Source organism: Aethalodelphis obliquidens, unplaced genomic scaffold (genome assembly GCF_003676395.1).
Source record: "Aethalodelphis obliquidens isolate GAN/ISIS:26980383/991018 unplaced genomic scaffold, ASM367639v1 scaffold37, whole genome shotgun sequence".
NCBI classification, from domain to species: Eukaryota; Metazoa; Chordata; class Mammalia; order Artiodactyla; family Delphinidae; genus Aethalodelphis; species Aethalodelphis obliquidens.
Window position 1 is genome coordinate 17,459,955 of NW_020837981.1, and position 27,314 is coordinate 17,487,268.

The 27,314-nt window shown below is 35.5% G+C and overlaps 1 protein-coding gene and 1 pseudogene across 2 annotated transcripts in view; one reads left to right on the forward strand and one right to left on the reverse strand.

The window, feature by feature from the left end:
• LOC113632465 (transmembrane protein 33 pseudogene) overlaps positions 1-4,568 on the reverse strand; it is a 70,562-nt pseudogene extending 65,994 nt beyond the window's left edge.
• Positions 1-27,314, forward strand: part of CTNNA3 (catenin alpha 3) — a 1,595,169-nt gene that overhangs the window by 1,100,817 nt on the left and 467,038 nt on the right. For both annotated transcript variants that reach the window (XM_027130128.1, XM_027130127.1), the window contains exon 11: positions 14,509-14,665. In XM_027130128.1, coding sequence (XP_026985929.1) covers positions 14,509-14,665 — 157 coding nt within the window. The remainder of the gene's footprint in view (positions 1-14,508; positions 14,666-27,314) is intronic.

The window sequence follows — 27,314 nt, forward strand, 5'->3', positions numbered from 1 at the left end:
TTTAACTTTCTGGTTTGATCTCCTCTAAACCATAAGCTACCAAAGTGAATTTCATGTACAACAAATAACCTGTATTTCAAGTGAGACATTCCAAAAGTACCAGCCACCTAGTCATTTTGTTTTGGTGATGCTACTCACAAACAGACAGAAATTAAATTTTATTTACACAGGTACCTCACATTTAAGTTTTCTAGATAATATTCTGTCATCCCAAACAGATCATACTTTCTAGTTCAGGGATCATGGCTTGCGTTTGTATGTGTTTAAACCAGTAAAGATTTAATGTCTGGTTTTGTTATTGGTATTTGTGATGATAGTGGTTCTTTTTTGGTGTGTGTGATGTTAACAAATAGAGATAAAAGGAGAGATTGTTAAAATGAAATGAAAATGGGTTAATCCATTTTCTGAGTTAGTTAAGAAAGGGAAGGAAATATTTATTAAACATTAACCAGGAACTATTGTAGTTACTTTACCTAAGTAATTTTAATCCTTTACATTAGTGCTTTGAAATATTTCATGTGCCTATGAATAACCTGAGGGTCTTGTTAAAATGCAGGTTCTCTTTCAGTAGGTGTGAAATGGGACCTGAGATACTGTATGTCTAACAATGCAGGTGATATTACTGATGGTGGTAGTTGCCCAATGACACTTTGAGCAACAATGTTTTACACAGTTCTGTGAGGTAGTGTAATATAATGATAGTTCCAATGATGATAACAGTAGTAGTTTAGCATATGTCATCTTGCTGGAACAAAAGTTCTGTAGGTTGGTAAGACACATCTAGTAAGCGAACAAAGAAAACTGATAAGTTGTGGAATAATAAAATAATCGAGCTACGAGAAAAAGAAAAACGTAATGAAAGAAGGTTAAACCTGAAGAGTAAAGTGTATTAACGATCTCTAAAAATGCTCCTTTCCTACTCAGCTAAACTCTAGCTAGGATGGATTTTGTTTATATTAAGACAGAAAACATTTATATTTTCTTTCAATCCACAGTACCTCCTGTCATCAGAATGCTTAAAATCAGCAGTTTTCTTCATGTTTTCAGTGGTTAGCCTACCTGGTACAAGTGACCTTTTGATAACTATTTAAAAGGTTTATCAGTAAAGTTTCAAATGCCTGATTCAGGAAAGTCATGTTACTGCTCTAGAACCACTCAGGTTGAACCTTCCGAAAAGCAAGCACTTTCCTTTTGGTTATGTTGATTGCAACACTGCCCCATTCTTAAACTTTACCACAGGAAGGGCTGTTCAAGCTCAAGGTCGATACTTCCAAAGTCACTAAATATTTCAGCTCTAAACACAGCAGATTTATAAGAACTAAGCTCTGGAAACATCTTCCCAGAAATAGCAAGGCTGCTCTGCAAAGTCCAATAAGGCTAATTACCCTATCAACGCTAAGGCCATTACCTTGAAAGTGTTTGAATAAGGACTTCTGCCAACTTTTCTAACAAAAGATATTGCTTTGACCTCTGATCTGAGCTGCCCTAGTCTACCCAGTGAAAGAATTAAAATGTTGTGTTGCTACAGAGTAGCCAGGAAGGAACTGATCGCCTTAATGCAATGAGACCATGGGTGTGGTCCTCCCCATAGGGGATAATCTGTAAGAAAGAGTGTGTTATCTCATGTAAAGACAATATCTATGATTGACTTCCTGAGAAGGTGGTTATTACTCCTTGCCCTGGTAGTGGTGGGCATGGGGGCTTTGTGATATGCACTGAGGGCTGACTTACATCTTTTACTCTTTCCAGTACAGTGAAAGGATCTTAGAGAAACACCTGAGAAGATGGTGTTCCATTTTTTTTTTCCTGCTTTGAAGAGTATATTAACCCTTTTTGCTCCTTTTAATAACATCGTAGTGAAGACCCCATTCTTAAAGGGAAATGAAAGGGGCCACGAAAGTTTGCCTTGAGTTTATCTCACGTAATGGTAGATAAACTAAGAAAAGTCTTACTTTCAGTGGTAGATTTTCCGAAGTTAATGAATGAAACCACTGTATGGGCTGTGTTCTGTGTTACCATCTATTTTGTCTTTGCATTCAAAAATACTGAACCTTGAATATAAGTGAAATTCCTGCCCTCTGACAGAAAGGTGTAGTCTGGTCTTTGTCACTGTGGCCCCAGTCCTGTTGTTCCTTACTGTTGTGCATCATTAGTTTCTGTGAATTAAGTTAATGATCAGGTTTCATCCAGGAACAGATTGCTATATATTCTTATGTGTTACAAACTTGTTTTTACAACCATTTGTCAAATTGAAGAAACCCGTCACATTATTTGAAAAGTGAAAACAATTTCTATGAAAGAAAAAAAAAAATCTACTGAATTCAACTGAATGAGCCATCCATAGTTTTAAATTTTATGTAAGTCTTTCTTTGGTAAAAATTGTTTTCCACATAAAATGCTTCGCTTCTAATTTAATCTTGGGCTTTTGCAACTTAAAATTTTTCTCCCCCAAATGGTATCTTCCATATTTTTTTATTTCCATCACCGGAACCAGCATTAACTGAGTAACTCAAGCCAGACACTTGGGAACTCTCCTTGACTCCTTCTTAATTCTCATCCCTCACATTCACCTGGTCATAATTCTGTGAATTTTGCATGTAAATTATCCCTCGAATCTTGCTTTCACTGCAGCTACAGCCTCAGCTGACTATGAAGAAATGTAGACCACTCCCTCCCTTTCCTCACCAGGAGGGCTGCAAATGAGGCTGGAAAATGGAAGGAAACATGTCTTTTATGTCAAGAAAACTCAGTCATCATAGAACTGATGCTTGGCCTGCATCATGGAGAGCATCCAGTTCTTCCCAAAATGCATTACATGAAATGACATTAGCACGTCAGATAGACCCTGCTAGCTGCTAAAAGCCATTGTAGGTTTGTCACCTATATTTCCCCAGAGAGAATTACCTCCTGTTCATAGTCTGTGCCCTACTACTCAATCTAATTTACATAGGTCCAACTCCCAGGAAGCAGTAGTACTTTATTCCTGAGTTCTATACATAGCCCAGTGTATTCAAGTCTGTAATTAAAAACCACAACTGTATTTATCTTTTACTATGCATGTTATGGCTCAAGCCTGCTGAGCACAAAATAAATAGCACTTTAAAATTAAGAATTTCAAGTCTGCATTCAACAAAGAGGGCCTATTTTCCAGTGTATAGTATCATCGTATCTTCCTAGGGTAATATCTGTCAACCAACTCATTTGCAGCTGAGAATTCAGATTGTTTTACTTGAGAAGCATACTTTACAAACAATTCAGATTATTTGTTTTACTGACAAAGAGAGTTCTCCTGAATGTAGGCCATTGCTTCTTCAATGTGTGGTTATTACAATAAGTAGTGCATCACTGTGGTATTTCACATGCACCAGTGAATATGCTTCAGCAATTAAGGACTCCAGGTCCCGGAGAGTGAAATAAACATCCAGAACTTTTACAATCTCTTGTGACCTAGAAGTAGTCTTCTCCAATATAGTAGTAAATTTTAAACAATAATGTTTATAATTATTTGTTGGGGAAACAAGATATTTTTTCTTCCATTTCCAGAATGAAAATGACTTTCTCCTCCAACTCTCACTCTTAATATCTTAAAAAACCAGGAATTTGAGGGGGCATGATAATACCTTAAGTTTATATAGTTTATTTATGTTTTCAAATCACTCCTAATGTACTTTACTATTTATCGATAGTTCTAAATAATTCTATAGGCTAGATATTATATTCCAAATTTGACAGATTAAAGAAAAAAGATACAAAGATTGAGTTGCCCAAACTATACACAACGCTTCTAATTTGAGAAAGGCAACTGTAATTCATTCTCAGGGAATTTCTCTCTCTCTCTGTCTCTCAAGAAGAATTTTATAAAATAGTAGCCGAGAAAAATCCAGTATTATTCCCATTTATTGGTAGCATCTGACTTTTTTCTTTTTAATTATAGTTGATTTACAGTATTATATTAGTTTCCGGTGTACAGTAAAGTGATTCAATATTTTATAGACTATACTCCATTTAAAGTTATTATAAAATAATGGCTATGTTTCCCTGTGCTATATAATATATGCTTGTTGCTTATATATTTTATACATAATAATTTATGTCTCTCAATCCCATATCCCTCTTTTGCCCCTCCCCTCTTTCCTTTCCCCACTGGTGTACACTAGTTTGTTTTCTATATCTGTAAGTCTGTTTCTGTTTTGTGATGTACATTTGTTTGTTTTATTTTTTTTAGATTCCACAGATAAGTGATAACCTACAGTATTTGTCTTTGTCTGACTTATTTCACTAAGGAGAATACTCTAGATCCATCCAAGTTGTTGCAAATGGCAGAATTTCATTTTTTTTTTATGGCTAAGTAATATTCTGTGATATATATAATATATATATAATATTCTGTGATATATATAATAGAATATTGTGTATATATATATTTTATATATATATATATATATATCACATCTTCTTTAGTCACTTACCTGCTGATGGACACTTGGGTTACTTCCATAACTTGGTGTTGCAAATAATGCTGCTATGAATATTTGGGTGCTTGTGTCTTTTAGAGTTAATATTTTCATGTTTTTCAAATATATACCAGGAGTGGAATTGCTGGGTCATATGGTAATTCTATTTTTAGTTTTCTGAGGAACCTTCATAATGTTTTCCATAGTGACCACACCAATTTACATTCCCACCAACAGCGTACAAAGGTCCCCTTTTCTCCACTTCCTCTCCAGCATTTGTTATCTGTGGTCTTTTTGGTGATAGCCATTGACACGTGTGAGGTGATGTCTCATTGTGGTTTTGATTTGCATTTCTCTAATAATTAGCAATATTGAGCATCTTTTCATGTGCCTGTTAACCATCCCTGTTATGTCTTCTTTGGGAAAATGTATATACATACATATATATATATATATAAAATTGTAGGTACTAGTATAAGAGTTTCTTGTAGGGATGGACTAATTCACTTGGGAAAAGGCTTTATTAAATGTGTAGACCTGCCAAGTAGAAAGAACCACAGCCTGGAGCCCTGGTTGTATGAGAAGGGGATTCTGTTTGACGCTCTCCACACTCCCTGGGGAGATAACGTTAAAACATTAAAATTCCTGCTTTTCAGTAAAATGAGGGATGTGGATCATACATTTATCAAATGAACTCAAAAGTTCACTCTAATGAACATCACATTACCTAGTGAGATAAACACTCAAGAGGAAAAGGACATTGTTTTATGAGAATATATCACAAGAAACCTGACCTAGATTTGATAAAGCTATCCTGAGGAAGTGATTCTTGATATGAGCTCTATTAGATGAATCAGAGTTACCTAGGAAAAGGTAGAAAGTTAGGGGGGCTGATGGTAAACGATGCTAGGGAAATAAACAGGTGTCAAATATTTCAGGGCTTTAGGCCAAGTGAAGTACTTTTGCATTTATCCTAAGATTAAAAAGGAAAATGGGAGCTTCGTGAGATTTGTAATTTGGAAATATTAATCTGTAGAGAGTGGCTGGGACCAGGGTTAAAGCTACCTCAGTTGTCCCATTGGCAGATCATGGTACCATAGAGTAGGTTTGTGGATGTGGACATAGTAGCCAAGAAGCCAAAATGCTAGGTCAAGAACATTAAGGTAATTTATCTTCTAGGAACCCATTAAAGGGAGGAAGAGTGAGAACAAAAGCAATGAGAAAAGGAGAGAGACCAAGTCATCCTTGACTATTTTAACCCAATTTATACCCTATACCCTATGTATATATCTTTTTAACATATCTTGGAAGCTCAGGGAAAATATTGCTTTACACGATCTGGGTTTTATATACCTGTTAGCCTTTACTAAATATTTGTCTATGGCTTTTCTCCCTTAACACCATTAAAATATTTTCGGGGTTTGTCCTGTCTAATGTTTCTTTACTTTAGATACATAGTAGATAAAGAGCAAATATTCTTTGACAATTAAAAAAGTTAAATCTCCTAATGTTGCATGAACTTGTTTTAGTTCACAGTTTTTGATAAGACCAAGTTGAATCTTCAGAAATTCCAAATATATGGAGAGAATGTCCAATCCCAAGAATTCAGACATTGCAAATATATGCTGTTTTTCATTTAAAATTTTGCCAACTTCTTAGTATAAAACACATTTTGGCAATTAATGAATAGCTTGCATTTTGCCTTTATGTTTATATGGAATTGGATGGTGCATTAAAAGGAACTTTGTAGTTGTTTCTGACACAGAATTCCTTTTTTAAAAAAAGGGAATTTATTAATTTAGCAAAGATGTCAAATTTATTTTTAATTCCTCCACTTGAACCCCAATGATTTGGAAGATAGTAGATATTTCCTCATCTCCAAATTCAAAACTTATTAGATACCTAAGTGGCAGATTATATTGGATCCGAAAATCTCTGTTATTTCTGTATTTTCATCATTAGAAATTAAAGTATTTCCCATTACCTTAAGTTGTAATTTACGATATTGTTTTCAGAATTTTTTTTCTTTTTTAAAGCAAATTTTCTCTTATTTTAGTTTTATATTACAGGTAAATCTCAACAGTATACTGTTTCTGTAGATTCAGTTTTCCTTAAATTCATATTTGTTTAACTGAGGGATATTTTTATAATTAGCATATGAAAATGATTGTTGAGCCTATCAGAACTGTAAATTCTGTATGTCTGTGTGTTTGTATATATAGTGTTTAAATTACCGAAGTATTCTTTGTATTTTTTCCCAAACTATCTTGCATTGAGGCAAACATTCATAAAATGTCTAACACTGTGCCGGGTGAGTATTAGTCGTTTTATTTAGTTAACCTAATTAAATTCTGCCAACAACCTTTGTAATAAGCATTTTTTTCTAACCATTGCAGATAAGGAATTGAGGCTCAGAATAGGAAATTTGTCTGAAATCACACAAAACTAATAAGTAATAGAGCTGGATTAAAATGTGGGATTATACCCCAAATTCCAACTTAATTTGTCTATAAAACATACTTAGTGTTATGTCATGCCAGATAATTCATTTGATGTTCTTTTCCTCCCTCACTTACCTATTGCATTTAATAGGTTGTCCTGTCTTAATAATTAGTATAGAAGACAGGATAATAGTAGTTTGATTTTCATGTAAATAATCGCCTTTTACAGACCTTCTAGGGAGCATTACATTTTCCATAACCTAAATAGTCCTAGGTCGAATTTTTCTCCTTTTCTCTAGCAGTATGGATTAAGAGATATGAACGTTTATACTAGAATAAATATAAAAGAAATGTATAGACTTTCATAGAATGCCATATACTCCCAGAAATCAGCTTCGCCCCCATCCCTTTTTAAAAATTACTTTTCACCCCTGGAGTGGGTTATCTCAGTTTTTTTATGTGTATCCAAAGTCAAGTGAAAGCCTCATGAGATGATTCATGTGAGTAATCCTATCATGCGTGGATCATCTCTTCTTGGAATAAGGAGATTACAACATTGTTAGGCCAAAGTTGAATGCAATCTAATTGTTTATAAACCTGTGAGGGTGCATGACAGGTTATATCTCCTCACCACCACCCCTCCCCAACCTCAAAATGCTTTTATCATTTAACAAAAGATGTGACTGTGGAGATTCTTGATGACAAATATCACATGGCTTAGTTTTAAAATGTAATGACAGTTTCCCATAAATGAAAGAAGACAAAAAGAAAAGGTTATCAAAACTAAGGAAATGTGGAAAAACCAACATAGAAAGTGAGAAACATTTGGTACTAGAATACTACTTCAGCAACTAAGAAAAGAATGCACAAAATTAGAGCATTGAATTTGATGTCATTACCATGGTTGCTACAATTCCAAAATTATTAGTGTTACCAGTTTAAGTGGATGTCATATAAATTCCCCTCACATACTAGCTTAGATGTATTTGAGGTATCATATATCTAGTTATTTTAATTTTCTCTACATGCCATGACACTGAGGTAATCAGACCTATAGGTACTTACACATAACTCATCTTTTTAATCCACAAAGTGCTTTTGTTATATTAACTAAGATGTTTAAGATTATTTATATCAATGCCAATATTGAAATATCTCTGAGGAAAATTAAATTACGTGGACTTATTTTCACTTTTAAAGTAACTGTTTTCAGGAATCTTTTAAGAGAAGTATATACATCAGTTGATAGCATTAAATCTGCATGTTCAAATCCGAAGGAACTTGAGTGGGATGAGCTAATTCAAACACTGCCCCCTACCCCAGTGCAGACTTACCTATAACTCCTGGGAAAACGAGTCCTGGGAGAGTTAATATGACTCTTTTGTGTACATAAAATAGTTTGAAGCAAAGTAAAACTCTAATTTAAGCCTCTTGTTTTACAATCTAGAGCTCTCTATATATCTTTGCACAAATTATTCAATCTCTTTGTGTCTCCATTTCCTTACCAGAAAAATGGGAATACTGGTAGGACCTTCCTCTTTGGATTCAAAACATTAATTGAAATGAACTACTTAGAAACTGTTCCTGGAACACTGAAGTGGAGAAATTGGAACCTTTGTGTATTGCTAGTTGGACTGTAAAATGGTACAGCCACTGTGGAAAACAGTATGACATTTCCTCAAAAATTGAATTTAGAATTACCACATGACCCAGAAATTTCATTTGTGGTATATAAATGAAACATTTGAAAGCCAGGACTTGATGAGATATTTGTACACCAGTGTTCATAGGAGCATTATTCACAGTAGCCAGAAGGTGGAAACAACCTAAATATCCACCAACAGATAAATGAATGAGCAGGATATATGTACGTATAATGGAATATTATTCAGCTTTGAAAAGAAATAAAATTTTGACCCATGCTGCAACAGAGATGGACCTTGAAAACATTATTCTACATGAAAAAACCACACACAAAATGTCAAATATTGTATGATTCCACTTCTACGAGGTACCTAGAATAGTCAAATTTGTAGAGACAGAAAGTAGAATGGTGGTTACCATGGCTGAAGGAGGGAGAGAATAAGAAGTTTTTGTTTGATAGGTATACAGTTTCATTTGGGGAGGATGAAAAAGTTCTGGAGGGCTTCCCTGGTGGCGCAGCGGTTGAGGGTCTGCCTGCCGATGCAGGGGACGCGGGTTCGTGCCCTGATCCGGGAGGATCCCACATGCCGCGGAGCGGCTGGGCCCGTGAGCCATGGCTGTTGAGCCTGCGCGACCGGAACCTGTGCCCCGCAACGGGAGAGGCCCGCGTACCGCAAAAAAAAAAGTTCTGGAGGTGAATGGTGATAATTGTTGCGTAATAATGTAAATGTATTTTATGCCACATAATTTTAAACTTATAAATGGGTAAAATGGTCAAATTTATGTTATATGCATTTTAGCACACGCACACACACCATTTTTTTCCCCCACACCAGGCATTGTAATGTTTTCTTCAGCGAGGCCCCTTTGGTTTTCAGGATCATAGACTCACTCTCGGTGTCCTAAATTATTGTAGAAATAACACAGGAGACACTAAGATGTGGCAGTGAGAATGAACTTGGGTCAGAGTCATGGCTTTTCCACTTAATAACTGGACGGTCTTGTCTGAAAAATGGGGATGGTAATACCTCACTGAGTTGTAAAAATTAGGTGAGTTAGTATAGAGAAAGTGCTTGGAACAGTGTTTGGCATAGAGCAGAGGCTTTGATTATTAGTATTTATTATTATTGCTATTATTTTTTCTGTGGACTGTTAACCCCAAATACAAAGCTCTCAAAAAGAGTCAACTCCCAGCTCTTTTTTTTTCTGAGTATTTTCTCTCTGTTGGTGCTTTTGACGCTCTTTACATATTTTCTCCATTTTTCTTTCAATCCACTGGCTTATTTTACTCTATGCTCATTCTTTTCTTTACATAGTAACTTCAAACTCATAGTTTCTTTTTCCTTTCAACTTTGGTTTGTTCTACTTCCTCATGGCCTTAACCCCATCAGCTCCTCTGGTTCTGATTTTACTAGATGGCTTCTCTCTATATATATATGTATTTTTTTTTCATCTTTCATTTCCATTGCTAACTAACTCTTTCTCTGTAAGTTCTAGTTCAAATTTTCAAGAGAGATTTGACCAGCTCAACCTTTTACATGATGCCCGTGACCAATCACTGGTCAGCCTACAGATTGGATGTCCTTGAAGTGGGTGCCAGCCTTTGATCTCAACAGTTTTGAAGAGGGAAAAATGTGATACCAAACTTGGCTCCCTATGGAGCTAAGAGTAGACTAGGAGTAGAAAAATGTGTTTTAGGGACGGTTTATGAATATGGCAGTAACTATGATTCACATGCTTAGTATAGAAGCAAAGATGAACAAAACACAGTCCCTCCTATAAACAGGCTCATATGGAGCAGATGTGTATAAACAGTCATGCAATATGATAACTACTATTTAGTTATGTGGACAAAGTACTTTTAAAACACCAAAGACAATTCAGGTTCCTGGGTATAAGGAAAGGGACAGGTTTCACAGTATGCAATGACATTTCAACAGGTTTGTTAAAGAAATGTTTCCTCTGAAGGACCAGAGCAGGGAAAGGGATGGAGCAATGGTGTTGAAGCAGATTCAGTTGCAAGAACAAAATCATGGAGGTGTGAAGATACATCATGTGGTCAGAAAATGGAGCTGAAGACAGGATGGCTGGAACGTAGGCTAAAATGAGGGAGATTGTTACAGCAGACTGAAAATGGAGGTAAGGGCTAGCCTGTGGAGGCTTTTAGACTGTGAATTGGTGAAAAGGAATTTGGATTTTATCTTCAGTCAACTAGGATTCTATCAAAGGTTATCAGGCATGGTGGGACAGGATCCCTTGTGCATTCGAAAACTACATGTGTTTGTAGCAAGGAGAATGACCTGGAGCAAATAGGGACTGGAATTAGGAAACTATTTGGAAGGCTATCAAAGTAGTCCTATTAAGATATAGTAAGTTCTTAAAGATACTATTTCAAAGTTGAACTAATTAGGTGATTCTCAGGGTCAAGGGTGATTCTGACTTATACACACCTCAACCATAATCTAAAGAAAGATGCCTCAGAAAGCAACATCATTCACTTCAGATTTAAGTCATCTTTAGTTACACATGAAGAGGATTTAAGAAGAGTTCCCCCCCACCTCTAGATATGTAGCTAAAACGTTAGGAGTATGACTCTGGGATGAAGATTTCTTCTGCCTTGAAGAGGGTTTGCACATCTTCTGAGTTTTGTCTGCTTTTAGATTTAAGCTAAATATCAGGAGAGTCAAGGAGGATACATTTTCTTATAGTGTGCATTGTTGAATCAGTAAATTGGATCAGCTGCAGAACTGGAAGTTTTCTTACAAAATATAGCCTGCCTTATATTCATGATTCCATATCTCCACCGAGGGATCTGCACAAGTATTTTAACACTATGCACAGAGTGTGAAGGCATAACTGTACACAACCACATGTGTACAGTTGTTCAACTGCAGGGCAATGAAACACCAGAAACCAGAGCCTCTGCAGTGTACACAAACGTACATAGTAAGTTAATAGGTTAATAAAACTGTAAAACTAAAGTCCAGGAATACTGTGGAGTTGTTATTTCTAAAGGTAGTGTGTGTTTCCTTAAAATTCAATGTGTTCCTCTTTCATAAAAAAGAAATGAGAATATCAACATAATATTTTCAAGCAACTAATTTTTCTCCTTCTGTACCTCCAATAATTTGTTGAAAGTCATGTATGTAAGGTGCAGCCTTTAGGTTACTGAGTAGAAAAAAAAATATTTTTATTGTTGCCATTATATTTTGGTGAAATCTGAATTTTGTATCCAGTATTCTGCTACACCAATTATTCCTGTTTTCCAAATTCAAAAGCCATTTTTAGTCCTCATTATTCTTGACATTTCTATGACATTTGACCCTTGAAAAGATTTTCTTCCTCGTCTTGACTCTTCAGTACCTTACTTTTCTACCTCCCCAACGATTCCTTCTCTCATCTTTATCACTTCCACTGTATCCTTTCCTCATACATACTGGTACTTTATATTGGAACGCAAAGGTGAGTTCTTTCCTCCCTTTTTCCATTGTCTTCTTTGATTTTCTTACAACTTTATTACTGTCTCCTCCCCCTCAGGAGGTGAGGTTTAGGCTCTACCTTGCTTCTAGGTCATCATCATTATTATCACATGTTATTGCCTCTTCCTAAATGGGTATCACCTTATACTAATTTCCACTTATTTCTCAGATTTTATTCCTTTGAAACACCTTTCCTTATGGAGCTGAATACCTCTCCCATGTGTTATAAGGCACCTTCTGCTTGCCTTTACAATAACCCCTACATTATAGCCCTTATATATTGCAGTCGGTCTCAGACTGGGAGCCCCAGACCAGTAGCATCACTATCACCTGGGAATTGGTTAGACGTGCACATTCTCAGGCTCCAAAGCACATTAACTGAGTCAGAAACTCTAGAGCAGGGCTCAGGAATCTGTTTCAACAAGCCATCCAAGGGGATTCTGATAGAGGTTAACGTTTGAGAATCACCGGTATGTTGCAGTTGCCTGGCTTTTGGCTTATTCCCCTTCTAGATTATGGGCTGTTTTAGAAATTATGATGGAATCTTCTTCATTGTGATGTCTTTAGTATTCCATGTAGAATCTGATGGCACTAATTTGTTTCAATGCATGAACAAGCAAATGAGTAAATGAATGACAACTTTTTTATGAACTCCAATTTCACATCTGTGATTGGCCACCATGTAATTTGTAGGGAAAGACAAGAGTCACTTCAGAGTCAACCTCTGTATAGGAAAGTTGACATCTAATACCCTTCATCAACAGTGTCCTCCAAACAGTTTCACACATCTCCTTCTACAACCCTGACTGACTTTTTAACTCTCTGATCTCTCATTTTCTATCAATACTATAATCATTCTCTTCATTAATCATGGAAAAACCTTAGCAATCACTTCTTTTAGAGAATAACTTCCTTTATTCTGAGTATACGACTAAAACATACTCACTGTAGAAAATCTGAAAAATTCAGTTACACACACAAAATCAAATAAAAAGCACTGGAAATTCCACCACTCTGAGAGAACCATTGTTATTTGTTGTATGGATTCGTCTAACTTTTAGTTCTAGCATATTTGCTAGAAGCGACATTCTATGAAGCTTGATGTGTTTTGCTGTTAACTACACTTTGGTGGATATATTTCCATGTCTTTAAGCATTGTTTCTCACAGATGTGTTAATGTCTGCATGATATTTTTGGCGATAATTGATCTATCCACATCCTCCTTTAAATTATTGTAAGTCCTGTCAAAACTTTTTCAGTACGTCCACCACTGCAGTCCAAACTCTTTCTTATTCCTGTAACCTATTACAGTAGCCTTGTTTGCCAAATAAAATTTTCTATAGTGTAGTTCTGAGCAGATCACTCAAAAGTTTAAATGACGCTCCAGTACCTTCCAAATAAGGTCACAGTCCTGAGCAAGACGGTCAAGGACTCCTTATGCATAGCCAGGGTCTAGGTGAGCCTGCTCACCATTCTCATAGCATTTAGCCTGCTTTCTCACTTTTTGAATATTGCTACTTCTCTGTTCCACAATAGTTTCTCACCCATGATGTCCACTTCAGTGTGAGGCCTTGCTAAAACTGCAGACTTCCTACCCTCACCACCATTCCACCCCTTATCCCCGTTCTCTGCTCTGTTTCTCTCCTTATTTCTTATAACCATCGAAGAGACCATATATATATTTTACTTATTTAACTTGCTATTTACCTGCCTCCCCTAACTGGATATAAGCTCCATGAAGAAAATGATTTTTGCTTGTGTCTTGTTCACTGCCATATCCCTAAAATCAAGAACAGTGCTTGATACATTAAAAAAAAAAAAAACACTCAGAATATATTTGAAATACTGAATGATGAGTGAATGCACAAACGAATGAATGAATTAATTAACAGGGAATATCTACTGGTAAAAATTTTCAAGTCCTCAAGGAAGTCAAGCTTTCATTCCCGTGATTTGCATGTAATGGGCATTCACCACATAGTTGTGCAATGTGAATCCAAGTGACCAGTTAAATGTAAGCATTTCCTGGCTGTTCAAATAAATCATCATTTCCCCGCCCCCTTTAATATAGTTATATCTTTTCATTTTCCTGCACCTTTTTCACAGCCTTTTCTTAGAACTTCTGCTGAAGGTGATCTCTACTTTCTAAAGACCGTCTATCATTTTTGTAATTATGGCATGTATTGCATCCCGAACTGAGCTGGAGTTATATGGTGCCCTTCCCATTGAGTAGTATGCAAGCTTCTTATAGGCAGATACCAATTATCTTTGTATCTCTTGCAGTTCTTAGTGCATTGATGCTCAACAAACAGTTCTAAAATTAATTAAATTATTACCAAAAATGAAATTAAACTATTAGCAAAAGCAAAGAAGGAGTTACACATGAGGGCATAAACATATCTAATTTTTTTTAAAAAAGAATACCTGTCACAGGCACAATGGTAACTATTCTGAAAGAAATCACTGTGTGAACATTCTACATCTTTACAGATTATTAATGCTGCACTTGCTTTGGCTGCAAGACCCAAAAGTCAAGTGGTCAAAAAAAACATGGAAATGTACAGATGCACGTGGGAGAATCATATCCATGTCCTCACCGAAGCTGTAGATGACATTACAAGCATTGATGACTTCCTTGCTGTATCTGGTATGGTTTTATCTTTTAATTTCTATATTTGCTCTTGTAATTTTATGAAATACCTCCGTTTTTCTTTCTCAAGATTGCTTTGGCTCTTTGGGGTCTTTTGTGTTTCCATACAAATTGTAATAGGATGATACTGAATGTAATGAATTTTATGAAATATTATGAGACTTTTTTCCAGTGATAGCCTTTCTGAAGCAAAGTGCTGCTACATATGATCTACCCTAGGATAATGAGCCTCATGCCTTGTAATCCATACACCTCAACAAGTTACACTCTCTAAAAGAAATGCCTATTCATGGGCAAAGCATAATTGAAAATAGCATGTGGAAAATTTAGGCATTTCCTGGCTTTACAAGTAAATCATCATTCCCCCCTCCTTTTAATATAGTTATATCTCTTCATTTTCCTGCACTTTTTTCCCAACCAGATTTTTCTCTACTCAGAAAAAAAAATGTATATTAATGGGAAGACTCTTCATTGATTTGAGATATAATATATACTTCAACTACCACTATATGTATTTGAATAGTGGTGATCTAAAGAATAAAATAAACAAGACTAAACATCTAACTATATCAATAACAGACAGGCTTGAGATTCCACGTCAAATTCAGATAATTCTCTCATCATATATTAGAATAGCATCCCACAAGATTGTGAAATTACCCTCATAAAGCTATATTCTCAGAAGCATAACTCAGGTTTTGATTATACTGTTGTAACAGCAAATAACTAAATATTTTTTAATTGTTTTATTCTCTTAAAAATTAAGCCTCTCACTAAAATAAATTACATATTTTTTTCTGAGAGAGAGATTTTCTTGGAATGTGATGATTCTTTTTATAGAATGCAATTTCTTATGAGTTTCTAACATCATTTTATCTTTTTTAAAGTTTCCTGATTGTGTTTTATCTACCTTATCAATTTAATTACTTTCATATATGTATGCTTTCTCATTGTGAACAACATCTTGAAACCTGGTGTATTTTCATAATATACTAATGAAAAGGAAATATGTGCTAATTAACTACTTTAGATTGTTTTATTTCTTTAGAGCTAAAACTTTGAAAATAATAGAAAATGAACAGGAGAAATATTAAAATCCCTTGATAACACTATTCAGAAATAACAACTACTAATATGTGATTTATTTCCAACCAGCATATATGTGTGTGTGTGTGTGTGTGTGTGTGTGTGTGTGTGTGTGTGTTTTCAAATAATTGTGTAATTATGTATTGCCTTTTTACAGGTAATAGTTGGCTGAATTTTCCCACATTGTTATATTTCCTTCAAAAAATCATTCATTTATCTTTTCTTTCATGAGCATTTAGATAAATTTTAACTACTATAAGCAATGCTCTGTTAAGCATATTTCTGTCTGTTTGCTCTCCTCTTAGTATAGACTTTGCAGTGTGAATCCAATCAACATCTTATGTTGGGTCAGTCTTTTGTAATTTAGTTGTTAAATGCCAGGTTCTGATTTTTAGTTGGTTCTTTTGGTTACAAGGCAAACCTACTCACACTAGTCACTGTAGAGGCAGTTTATTATAATTAAGCTGATGGCAGAATAGGGAGAATCTCCTGAACGTGTAAGAATAGAAGCCATAACTGGCCAGGCCTTGTGTGATTAGAGCTGTGGGGAGCTTGGGATCTAAGCAACTCTGTGGGTCCTCAGAGCAGAAGCTCCTATTTTCGTTTCAGTGCTGGATTAACCTGAGTCTGTTACTTTCTGTGAAAAACCATAGTACTTAAGAGACTGCATGTAACAGAAAACTCATATGAAAGTTGCTTAAATCACAAAAACCTTTAATTATCTCATGTAACTAGATGTTTAAGATAGTTGATTCTAGACTTACTGGCCCTAGCACACCAGAGGACTTGGATAGGAATAGTCCCTGTATGTGGGGAGGAGTATCTTATCACTAACATTTTTTGGAATCGCCAGTACAGGGTAATAATAAAAAGTGGATTCATACTTAATGTGTTTCATTATTGTTTTTAAATTCTCTACAAACAGTGCACTCCACTATTTTCTATACCTGGTGTGGACTGTTCTCACTTTCCTGCCCTTTGATTGCCAGTTTGGTTGTGGTTTGAGGTTATTAATGACCTATGTAGGCATCTCTGGATTTCTGTTGACCTTCCCTCATTTTACATCTCAAAGTGCTACACAATATCACTTAAAGCAGGAAGGCAAGGTGGCTTGTTGGCTTTAACTTACCAAGGAGGAAGTCTTTCCCAGATGCCTTCCATCAGATTTTCTCTAATCATAAGTCAGAACTTGGTCCTGTACCTACTTCTGGACCAATTGATGGCAAAAGGAAATGGGGTTTCCATGATGGGCTTAGAGTGCTGGTAAATGGTTAACAACTGACTCGAGCCAGAGAGAGTAGTAGTACTAATTTGCAGCACTTGCTGATTTCTGTGACATAAATACTCCCACACGGGTGAGTTTCCAGCTGCCACTGCGATATCTTTGAACTCTGCATTGGGAAGAGATGCATACAAATAGCTCTTGTGAGCCTATTTTTATGTTAGGTATAAGCTTATCCTAACAGACCACTGGGCTTAGACCAGTCATAATTCAACCTTTCTGACTAGTCACTTACTATACAAACAAAATCAGAGGTTTTATCAGCAGAAACAAAGTGGAAATGGCTAGAGAAAAAAAATGTGTTTGCCCCGAACACTTAGTGGTGTCCACTGCTTTCTCAAGTTTCTGTGTCTTTGTAAACTTACCCTGTGAGAGTTTAGCGTGAGCTGCAGTGATGTTTCTTGTTACATGATAACTTTTGAACATCTGTTCCCAGAGATAATGGCTTCTCCTCTCTAAATCTTCCTAGTCAAATAAATGAGAAAGAATCTAGCTGCTCTATACTTATTTTTAGTACTGAGCCAGAAGTCCTAAGTCCAAGATCACAGACCAACCAATGGATGGGTTACCTTTCTTCAGATGGCTAATCTTGGTGACAATCTGGCAGCTTTTGTGTGGGGCAGATTTTCTTTTTCTCATCGTCATCATCAGTGATGGACGACTTCTCTGGTACTACTTTGCAATGATCTTTTAGAATATGCTGTTTGTATTCACAGACTTTGCTTCCTCTGTTTTGCCAGGTAGAATGACTGACAGGTTAGTTCAGGGGATATCATAATTATGAATTACCTTGAGAATATTATGTTTTCCATTTTTTTATAAACATTTCATCTTTTTCTTGGACTTTCTTCCAGTAGTTGATAGCAATGCTCAATTATTTTGATCTTTTTTATAAGAAAAAGAATAGGGGTCCTGAAAAGATTTTTACTTTCTCCCGAGTCAGTTGTAAAAAGTTGGATTTGATGATGTTGGATTCTCAGAACATCATCTCTCCACATTAAAATATAAACAAAAATTAAACCCTAAAATCAGTGAGAAAAGATTCTTGGACTTTATTACTTTATTGTCATTAGCAAAGGTAGGGATCACAGTAGTAAAATGTTTGCCCTATATAATGTTTTAACATGATCAGATCATCCAATATTGACTAGTAGCTCTTGGAATAATGACATTTTTAATACCAAATGTCTTTTATTTATTTCATTTCTAAACATAGAAATATCATTATTTTAAAATAATGATTTTAAAATTATATGTTTATATAATCACCAGTTTCTCATGATACAGAAGTCGAAATACCAATTTTCAGAAGCCATTTTTGTTTCCTGCTATACATAGAAAATTCCAAACATAAGTGCAATCAGTCCTTTTTTAATAAATCATAAGGAATATAGTTATCTCACAAATGTATTATATATTTTAAAATTTTTATGTGTAAAAATAAAATGAAACAGTAAACCAAACCCCCTTCCAAAAGCAAAGTGTTTGTTTGGCAAACTAAGTTCTCTGACATTCAGTTGTCCAAAAGAGCCTCTTTTTATTAATTTATTTTATTTATTTTTTTGCTGTGTTGGGTTTTCGTTTCTGTGTGAGGGCTTTCTCTAGTTGTGGCAAGTGGGGGCCACTCTTCATCGCGGTGCGCGGGCCTCTCACTATTGCGGCCTCTCTTGTTGCAGAGCACAGGCTCCAGACGTGCAGGCTCAGTAGTTGTGGCTCACGGGCCCAGTTGCTCCACGGCATGTGGGATCCTCCCAGACCAGGGCTTGAACCCGTGTCCCCCTGCATTGGCAGGCAGATTCTCAACCACTGCGCCACCAGGGAAGCCCAAGAGCCTCTTTTTAGTTTAATGTTATTTATGTAATACTGTCATTATCATCTTACAGGTAATTAGAAAAAGTCTTCAAAATGCATTGGTCCCCAAACTTTCTGTCTTATCACTGACTACAGGGCTTATCCCCTCACCATTCACAGTGCTTTCTGTCACTCTCTGAAAACACATATAACAAAACACCTGTCAGAAAGTAGCTGGTCTAAAGATTCTTTGACCACATCAACGTCTCTCTTTTGTATAGACAGAAGATGTGTCCATGTGATAAGATTTGAGAAACCTCCATCTTTCCAGCCTGCCATGGTTCCTGAAATTCCGAGTATTAGTTATCTGTGTGAGAGTAAAAAAAATATTTAAGATCTCTGTCTAAGATACAAATTTGAAAGAGGAAGCATATTAACGCATGAATCATCTTTTTGAACTATTGCATTAATTGACTCATAGTGAGCTATAATCCCAAGGAATTGAATTTAGAAGAAGTAAACTTTGATAGAAGAGGGGATGTCTTGGACCTGTTTAACAATTGCTAAGAACTGATTAAGTGTGAGGGTTTGTGAAGATATGACCTTTGTTTCACTTAGTCTTTCATTCATTCATTAAATATTTATTGCATAATTTTAAATGCTAAACCCTCCAAAAGGTACTGGAGATTAAATAATGAGTAAAAATTAGTACAAAGGATAACTTTATGAGAGTTATGACAGTGGAGATTATTGGAGAGAGGGGACCACATGAGCAATGGAGGAAGCAACTGACAATGGTTTGGAATTTTCTAAAAGACAGATTGACCACTTATTGATTAGAATTAGCACTGCTCTTCCTTTATTGTAAAAGGTTTTCTCATTTTAAAGGTAACATCATATGGATTCTTTGTGAATTATAGTATTGGAGGATGCTTAAAGATTTTCTTTATTCCATGTCCTACATTTCTCTTTAATGTCCATGTCCATTGCTATCACTCTAGTTCAAGCCACTCTCTCTTAGTTGAATTATCATGTAATCTTTTTAATTGAACCTCCTGCTTCCAAAGTTTTGCTTGAAGGTTCTCAATAGGTATTTGCTGAATGAAAAAAAAAAAAAAAAGTATTTATTCCCCTTCTCAATTCTGCAAGATTAATTTGGGGGATTTACGTCTTACGCTTTCATTAAAGGTGTTCAGCCTTGGAATGAATATTTTTTAAAATATTCAAATAATGAAAAATAACTTTAAGCATTAATCATCACAATGTTCTGTGACCTTGACTTAGTGACACAAGTATAACTCTGATACTGCCATCAAAAATGCACTAACAAAGTCCTTTGTGTTCATGAAATTGTAGTGAATGTGATCTATGGCTTCTGTGAAGGAAAATGAAAATAGAATCATTTGACAAATGAAAATGAAAATAGAATCATTTGACAAATGAAAATAGATTTTCTTTTTCTTCATAAGTTAATAATAAATACATAATAGTAGCAAGATACAAATGTTAATTGCACACAAACTAAGCACTATTAAATCTCATACAATGTTTATGGGTTAGGTGTTGGGGTAAAAAAATGACCCATAGTACATATCTATGCAAAGATAAATTATATAATATAATTATAACCAATTATCATCATACATTCTCTTATGTATCTCTTCAACATATACCTATTTGAAATTTTAATTGATTAAAGGCATCAAGGCATGAGATCTATTCTTTTAAAGTTGATATTTGAAATCATATTCTACAAAAATGAATTTTTTTTTTTTTTTGCGGTACGCGGGCTTCTCAGTGTTGTGGCCTCTCCCGTTGTGGAGCGCAGGCTCCGGACGCACAGGCTCAGCGGCCATGGCTCACGGGCCCAGCCGCTCCATGGCATGTGGGATCTTCCCGGACCAGGGCATGAACCCGCGTCCCCTGCATCGGCAGGCGGACTCCCAACCACTGTGCCACCAGGGAAGCCCTACAAAAATGAATTTCGATAAAAGTGTATTGAATATCAACTATGTACAAGGCAGTATGCTGGGAAGTGGAGGAGGATGCAAAGAAGAAAAACGCACAATGTTTGCTTCCAGGGAACTCAAATGTGTGCAGTTAATGCTGCTGGTGCGTCAGGGTATTGAGGGGAGCATTGTTAAGGAGACACTGGTTGAACTGAATTATTGAAATATCATTTTTTTTACATGTTTAAATGAGTGGGAGATGGTCTTTTTATTGCCTTTAAGTTTGCTAGAGTATGTTAGAAAATGAGACAGTGTGAAGAATATAGAAACACTGAAGGCAAGGAACAAAAGATAAGTAAAAACCCTCCATAAGGAATGATTCTGGGTTAGTATATGTACTTGCCATATACTACACTGGAATAGTCTTTAATAAATCTGCTATGCTGGACTGTCTTTGATAAATTCCTGAATTTTTTTCTATGTTCCACTGCACTTAGAAACATTAAGAGATTATTTTTTTTCAGGGGAATAGATGACAATTATGAATTATATATAGAGTCTTCCAAGTTGCTACATAGCTTCCAAAATAGAGATGAATACTCAGATTATGCATAATAGAATTTTAAGAGTAAATCTGGTTTGGACCAAAAGTTCTTGGTATGTTTCAATATCAAATCAGCCCAGTATTTCCCTGAGGGACACATTCTGTTAGCAATGCTTAGGTTATCTGTAGTTCCAAGACAGTGGTGACCCCTCAGTCTACATCTAACACTGATGTAGTGGCGTGAACCACCAAGTCAAATACTGAAAGAGAGAAAAGCATGTGAAAGTGCATGGTGGGTTTGAGGGACAGCAAGTTGGCCAGTATTACAGGAACAGAGGGTACATCTGGATTGGTACTGGACTCAGAAAGTCAACAGATAACACTATATAAAGGCCTGAGCATTTTTAAGAAAATATAAACTGTCTAAAATTTTAAATGGTCGTGTCATCAATACTTCAGAAAAGTAACTCCAGATGCTGAAAAACATTCTTATAGAAGTAGAGAGTGAGTGCTACATAATGCTTTAATTGCTCTTAGAAGTGAAAAGAAAGTAATCCCAATATAAAGCAGGTGTTCCCTCACTCCCTCCACCCCTCCTCCAAGAAATTAAAACGTAAGACTGACACACACATACAAGATATAACAATAGGAAGGTGAGGTGAGAGCCAGTTGGATGACTTAAACCTAGCTTAGGCTGAAAAACCCAGGTGTGCGTGTAGGAAGAAAAGAAGGTCCTCGTCAGAATAGTTCAGTGATGACTTGCAGCCAGGATATTCTATGCCAGTGGCTAAAATCAGGAGAGAGTCTTGTTGCGGTTGTAGGTTTTTTCCTCTGAGTCCTCTGCGATTATATTTTCATGTGATGGTATATGGCTCAGTCATTGTAGAGACTCCAGAAAAATTATACACACAGCTTTTCATAAGTCATGGAACAACAGGGAGAAAGCATGCATTCAAAAGTAACTGAGTAAGCTCCCCCAAAGTAATCCATTATTGCTCTATTGATAATTGTGTTTTGAATTACTGCCTGTACTTACATGACTGAAGAGTACTTTGGGCATATGAACTGGAATTTAACATGCATCATTCCATGTACTAACAGGCAAGTTCACTCAAGATGCTCTTATCTGAATGAACAGTAAATACACAGCAGGACTGTTGTTCGAATATTATGAATTAGATCTTCAGAAAAGCTATAATTAGAAGTTCTTTTTCGACTTCGTCAAAATCAGTCAGATTTGAGAATTTTTACCAGAACTTTAAGGTAGAGCTGTAGTAATCATCAATAATCTTACTGACATAATAAATAGCACTAATAAATAGATAGATCTTTAATAAAGGATTTCCTTAAAATTGTTTCAGTGAGTGTATGAAGTTATTAATAGCCATACTATTTGCCATAGTCAGATATATTGACAGAAACTTTTAACAAAAACAGAGAGTCAAAGTGAGTCTCATAATTTCATTCATTCTTAGTTTATTTCTGGGCACTGTTTCAACTCCAAGCACATGCATTTCATCAGTGTAATATGGATGACTTAAAATCCTAATGTGGTGAATCCTGTGGACACTTTATAGGTCAGACAAGGGATTAGCTGGAAAGTTTATTTTTGTCATGTGATACCCACTCTCCCCACCCCTGGCCCCCCACACCTGCTAATGAGTCCAAGAGGTGCTCTTGAGCATTCTGAAAAACCAAAGACTTCAGCTAGAGATGAAGGGATTTTAGGCAGGAAAAGCAGGCTGATCCTTCCCTATATGCTCTCCAAAGGTCTTCCTCTGGACCTAGAAAGAAGCATGCCTCCTGCCACCCAGGTGGGTGCAGATACAAGATTGGAAAATATGAAGTCATGTATCTGAGCTTTCAAATTTGTGTTGGCATAGACGTATGGACTTTGATAGCATCCTAGGGGATTTTTTAACAAAGCAATAAAAACTTCCACTTACAGAGTGGCTCCAGAGCCTGTGCTGGGAACAATTTATGTATATTGGAGAAAAGCAGCCAAGAATTCCCTTTTCACAAAGCATATATCATGATCACTAAAATGTCACCACTAAAAGAACTCTTATACATTAGACATGAAGACAATAGATTTTATCTCTAGAATCTATGGAAAGCATAGAAAGAGAAGAGTCTGTTAGGAGGAGGCTAACTAACTATGCTTAAGATGGACAAGTCTGCCAGATCCTACCAGATCTATGATCTTCAGGAAATAAATTAACCTCTGACTCATTAAATGCCCTCCTGTAAAATGCTAATAATTATATCATTTTGCTGTGGTCTGAATGTGTCTCCCCAAAATTCATATCCAATGTGAAAATATTAGAAGGTGGGGCCTTTGGGAGGTCCTTAGGTCATGAGAGTGGAGTCCTCATGAATTAAATCAGTGTTCTCATAAAAGAGACCCTACAGAGTTCCCAAGCCCCTTCCACCACTGTGAGGTTACAGTGAAAGGCACTGGATGTGAAGCAGGAATAAGGCTTTTACCAGCATGTGACCACTCTGGTGCCTTGATTTTAGACTTCCCAGCCTCCAGAAGAGTGAGCAATAAATTTCTGTTGTTTTTGAGCTACCCAGTCTATGTTATTTTGTTATAGTAGCCCAAATGAACTGATACATTTTTTAATTTATTTAAGAAATACTTACTGAACACGTATTAAGTGATAGAATGTTTTAAATCCTGGAAATAGAATAGTCAATAGAACAGACAAAACTCCCTGCCTTCTTAGAGTACATATTCTTGCATGATTAAAAAAAATAAAATAATATATTTTAAATGATTTGAAGAGTGTCTGGGACATAGTAAGTTGCCCATTAAAAGATAACCATTATCACTAATACCATTGGCAGACCATTGTTAAAATTTAAACCAGATATGAGAAAGAAAAAATCTTTTTAAAGGAGCTATCTTTGTTAAACCTATCCCCAAAGTTAGTACTTTATAGTTTATCAGAATAACTGAAGAATTATCTTAAAATCTATGGTGTATAACTATCAGATGTTAAGACAGTAAAAATTTACGATAATGTCAAATATGAGACAAGATGTAGTAAAATGAGAATTCTCATATACTGCTTCTGGGAAGTAAATTGTTATAATCTCTTTGAAGAACAAAACAATAATATGTGGACCTGGATTATTTTGCCACAAATATCTTTCTATATTTATTGGAGAACTTGTACACATATTCATAAAGAAGACTTGTATAAGTATGATCATTATGGATTTTTTAAAATAAAACTTGAAAGTAATATAAACACCCATCAGTAGAAGAATGAATAAATAGCAGCAAACGTAGTAGTTAAAACAAATAAACTTGTTTCACATGCGAATAGGACAGCTTTTAAAAAGCAATGTTAAAAATAATTAAATAAAAAATAAAAAGCAATGTTAAGTAATTAGCAAGTTTTAGGCAATAGGAACAGTAGGACTAGCCATAGAAGTCATACAAAACAAATACTTAAGAGTGAATAACTGCAGAAAGAGGAGTTGGATGGCACTGAAAAAGAGTACCTATGGGACTTTGATTATATTTGTAATGCTTTATTCTTAAAGATAATATCAACAAAATCTGATGAAGAAATAGCCTCTATTATTATTGAAGTAGGTAGATTATTTTCTGTATTTTATTATGACTTCTACTATTCTTAAATTTAAAAAAAAATATTGGAGTATAGTTGATTTACAATGTTGTCTTAGTTTCAGGTGTACAGCAAAGTGAATCGGTTATACATGGTCATGTAACTCTTCTTTAGATTTTTTTCCCATATGGGTCATTACAGAGTATTGAGTAGAGTTCCCTGTGCTATACAGTAGGTCCTTATAAGTTATCTATTTTGTACATAGTAGTGTGTATATGTCAATCCCGATCTCCCAATTTACCTCTCCCCACTTTCCCCCTGGTAACCATAAGTTTATTTTCCACATCTGTGACTCTATTTCTGTTTTGTAAATAAGTTCATTTGTACCATTTTTTTAGATGCCACATATAAGTGATATCATGATAGTTGTCTTTCTCTGTCTGACTTCACTCAGTATGACAATTTCTAGGTCCATCCATGTTGCTACAAATGGCATTATTTCATTCTTTTTAATGGCTGAGTCATATTCCATTGTATATATGTACCACATCTGCTTTATCCACTCCTATGTTGATGGACATTTATGTTGCTTCCCTGTCTTCGCTATTGTAAATAGTGCTGCAATGAACATTGGGATGCATGTATATTTTAGAATTATGGTTTTCTCAGGACATATGCCCAGGAGTGGGATTGCTGGATCATATGGTAGTTCTGTATTTAGTTTTATAAGGAACATTTATGTTCCTTAAACCATAATGTTCTCCATAATAGTTGTACCAATTTACATTCCCACCAACAGTGTAGGAGGGTTCTGTTTTCTCCACACCCTCTCCAGCATTTATAGTTTGTAGATTTTTGTTCTGATGGGTGTGAGGTGATACCTCGTTGTAGTTTTGATTTGCATTTCTCTAATAATTAGTCATGTTGAGCATCTTTTCATGTGTTTTTGGCCATCTGTATGTCTTCTTTAGAGAAATGTCTATTTAGATCTTCTTCCTATTTTTTGATTGGGTTGTTTATATTTTGATATTGAGCTGCATGAACTGTTTGTATATTTTAGAGATAATCACCTGTCAGTTGCTTCATTTGAAAATATTTTCTCCCATTCTGTGGGTTGTCTTTTCATTTTGTTGATGGTTTTCTTTGCTGTGCAAAAGCTTTGAAATCTTTTGCATTTCTATACACTAACAATGAAAGATCAGAAAGTGAAATTAAGGAAACAATTATATTTACCATCGCATCAAAAAGAATAAAATACCTAAGAATTAACATACCTAAGGAGGCAAAAGACCTGTACTCTGAAAGCTATAAAATGCTGGTGAAAGAAATCAAAGATGACATGAACAGACTGATATTCCATGTTCTTGGATTGGAGGAATCAATACTCAAAATGACTATACTACAGAAAGCAATCTACAGATTCAATGCAATACCTATCAAATTACCAATGGCATTTTTCACAGGATTAGAATAAAAAATGTTACAGTTTGTATAGAAACACAAAAGACCCCAAATAGCCAGAGCAATCTTGAGAAAGAAAAATGGAGCTGGAGGAATCAGGCTCCCTGACTTCAGACTATACTACAAAGCTACAATACTCAAAACAGTATGATACTGGCACAAAAACAAAAATCTAGATCAATGGAACAGGATAGAAGGTCCAGAGATAAACCCATGCACCTGTGGTCAACTAGTCTATGACACAGGAGGCAAGAATATACAATGGAGAAAAGACAGTCCGTTCAATAAGTGGTGCTGGGAAAACTGACAGCTACATGTAAAAGAATGAAATTAGAATACTCTCTAATACCACACACAAAAATAAACTCAAAATGGATTAAAGACCTAAATCTAAGGCCAGAAACTATCAAACTCTTAGAGGAAAACATAGGCAGAACACTCTCTGACATAAATCACAGTAATAGTTTTTTTGATCCACATCCTAGTGTAATGAAAATAAAACAAAAATAAACAAATAGGACCTAATTGAAATCTTAAACTTTTATGGTAAAAGAGAGTGAACAGGAGAAGTAAATATCGATGTGCAAAAACAGCTGGCATGGTGGATTGTGTGCCTGGTGTAACAGAGAAATCTTCCCAGGCCACCCATATCAGCACCTGAAACTCACCAAATAGTGCTGATCATCCAGTATTATGGAACTTGATTGTGAATCTCTGTAATACCTTTTAAGAAAACGCTTTGTGAATGTGAAAAATACCTAAAACTTCATCAACCAGGGTCAATCTCTGATGGAATAATATTTTGTGAGATTTTACATTATTTTTTACCCTTATTTTGTGGACAAGGGTGGGGAAAGGATGGCTAGATTTTTAAAAATATTTTTATTGTGAAACATTTCAAGCATCCATAAAAGACTAGAATATGTAGAATGATAAACAATGTAATCTTACT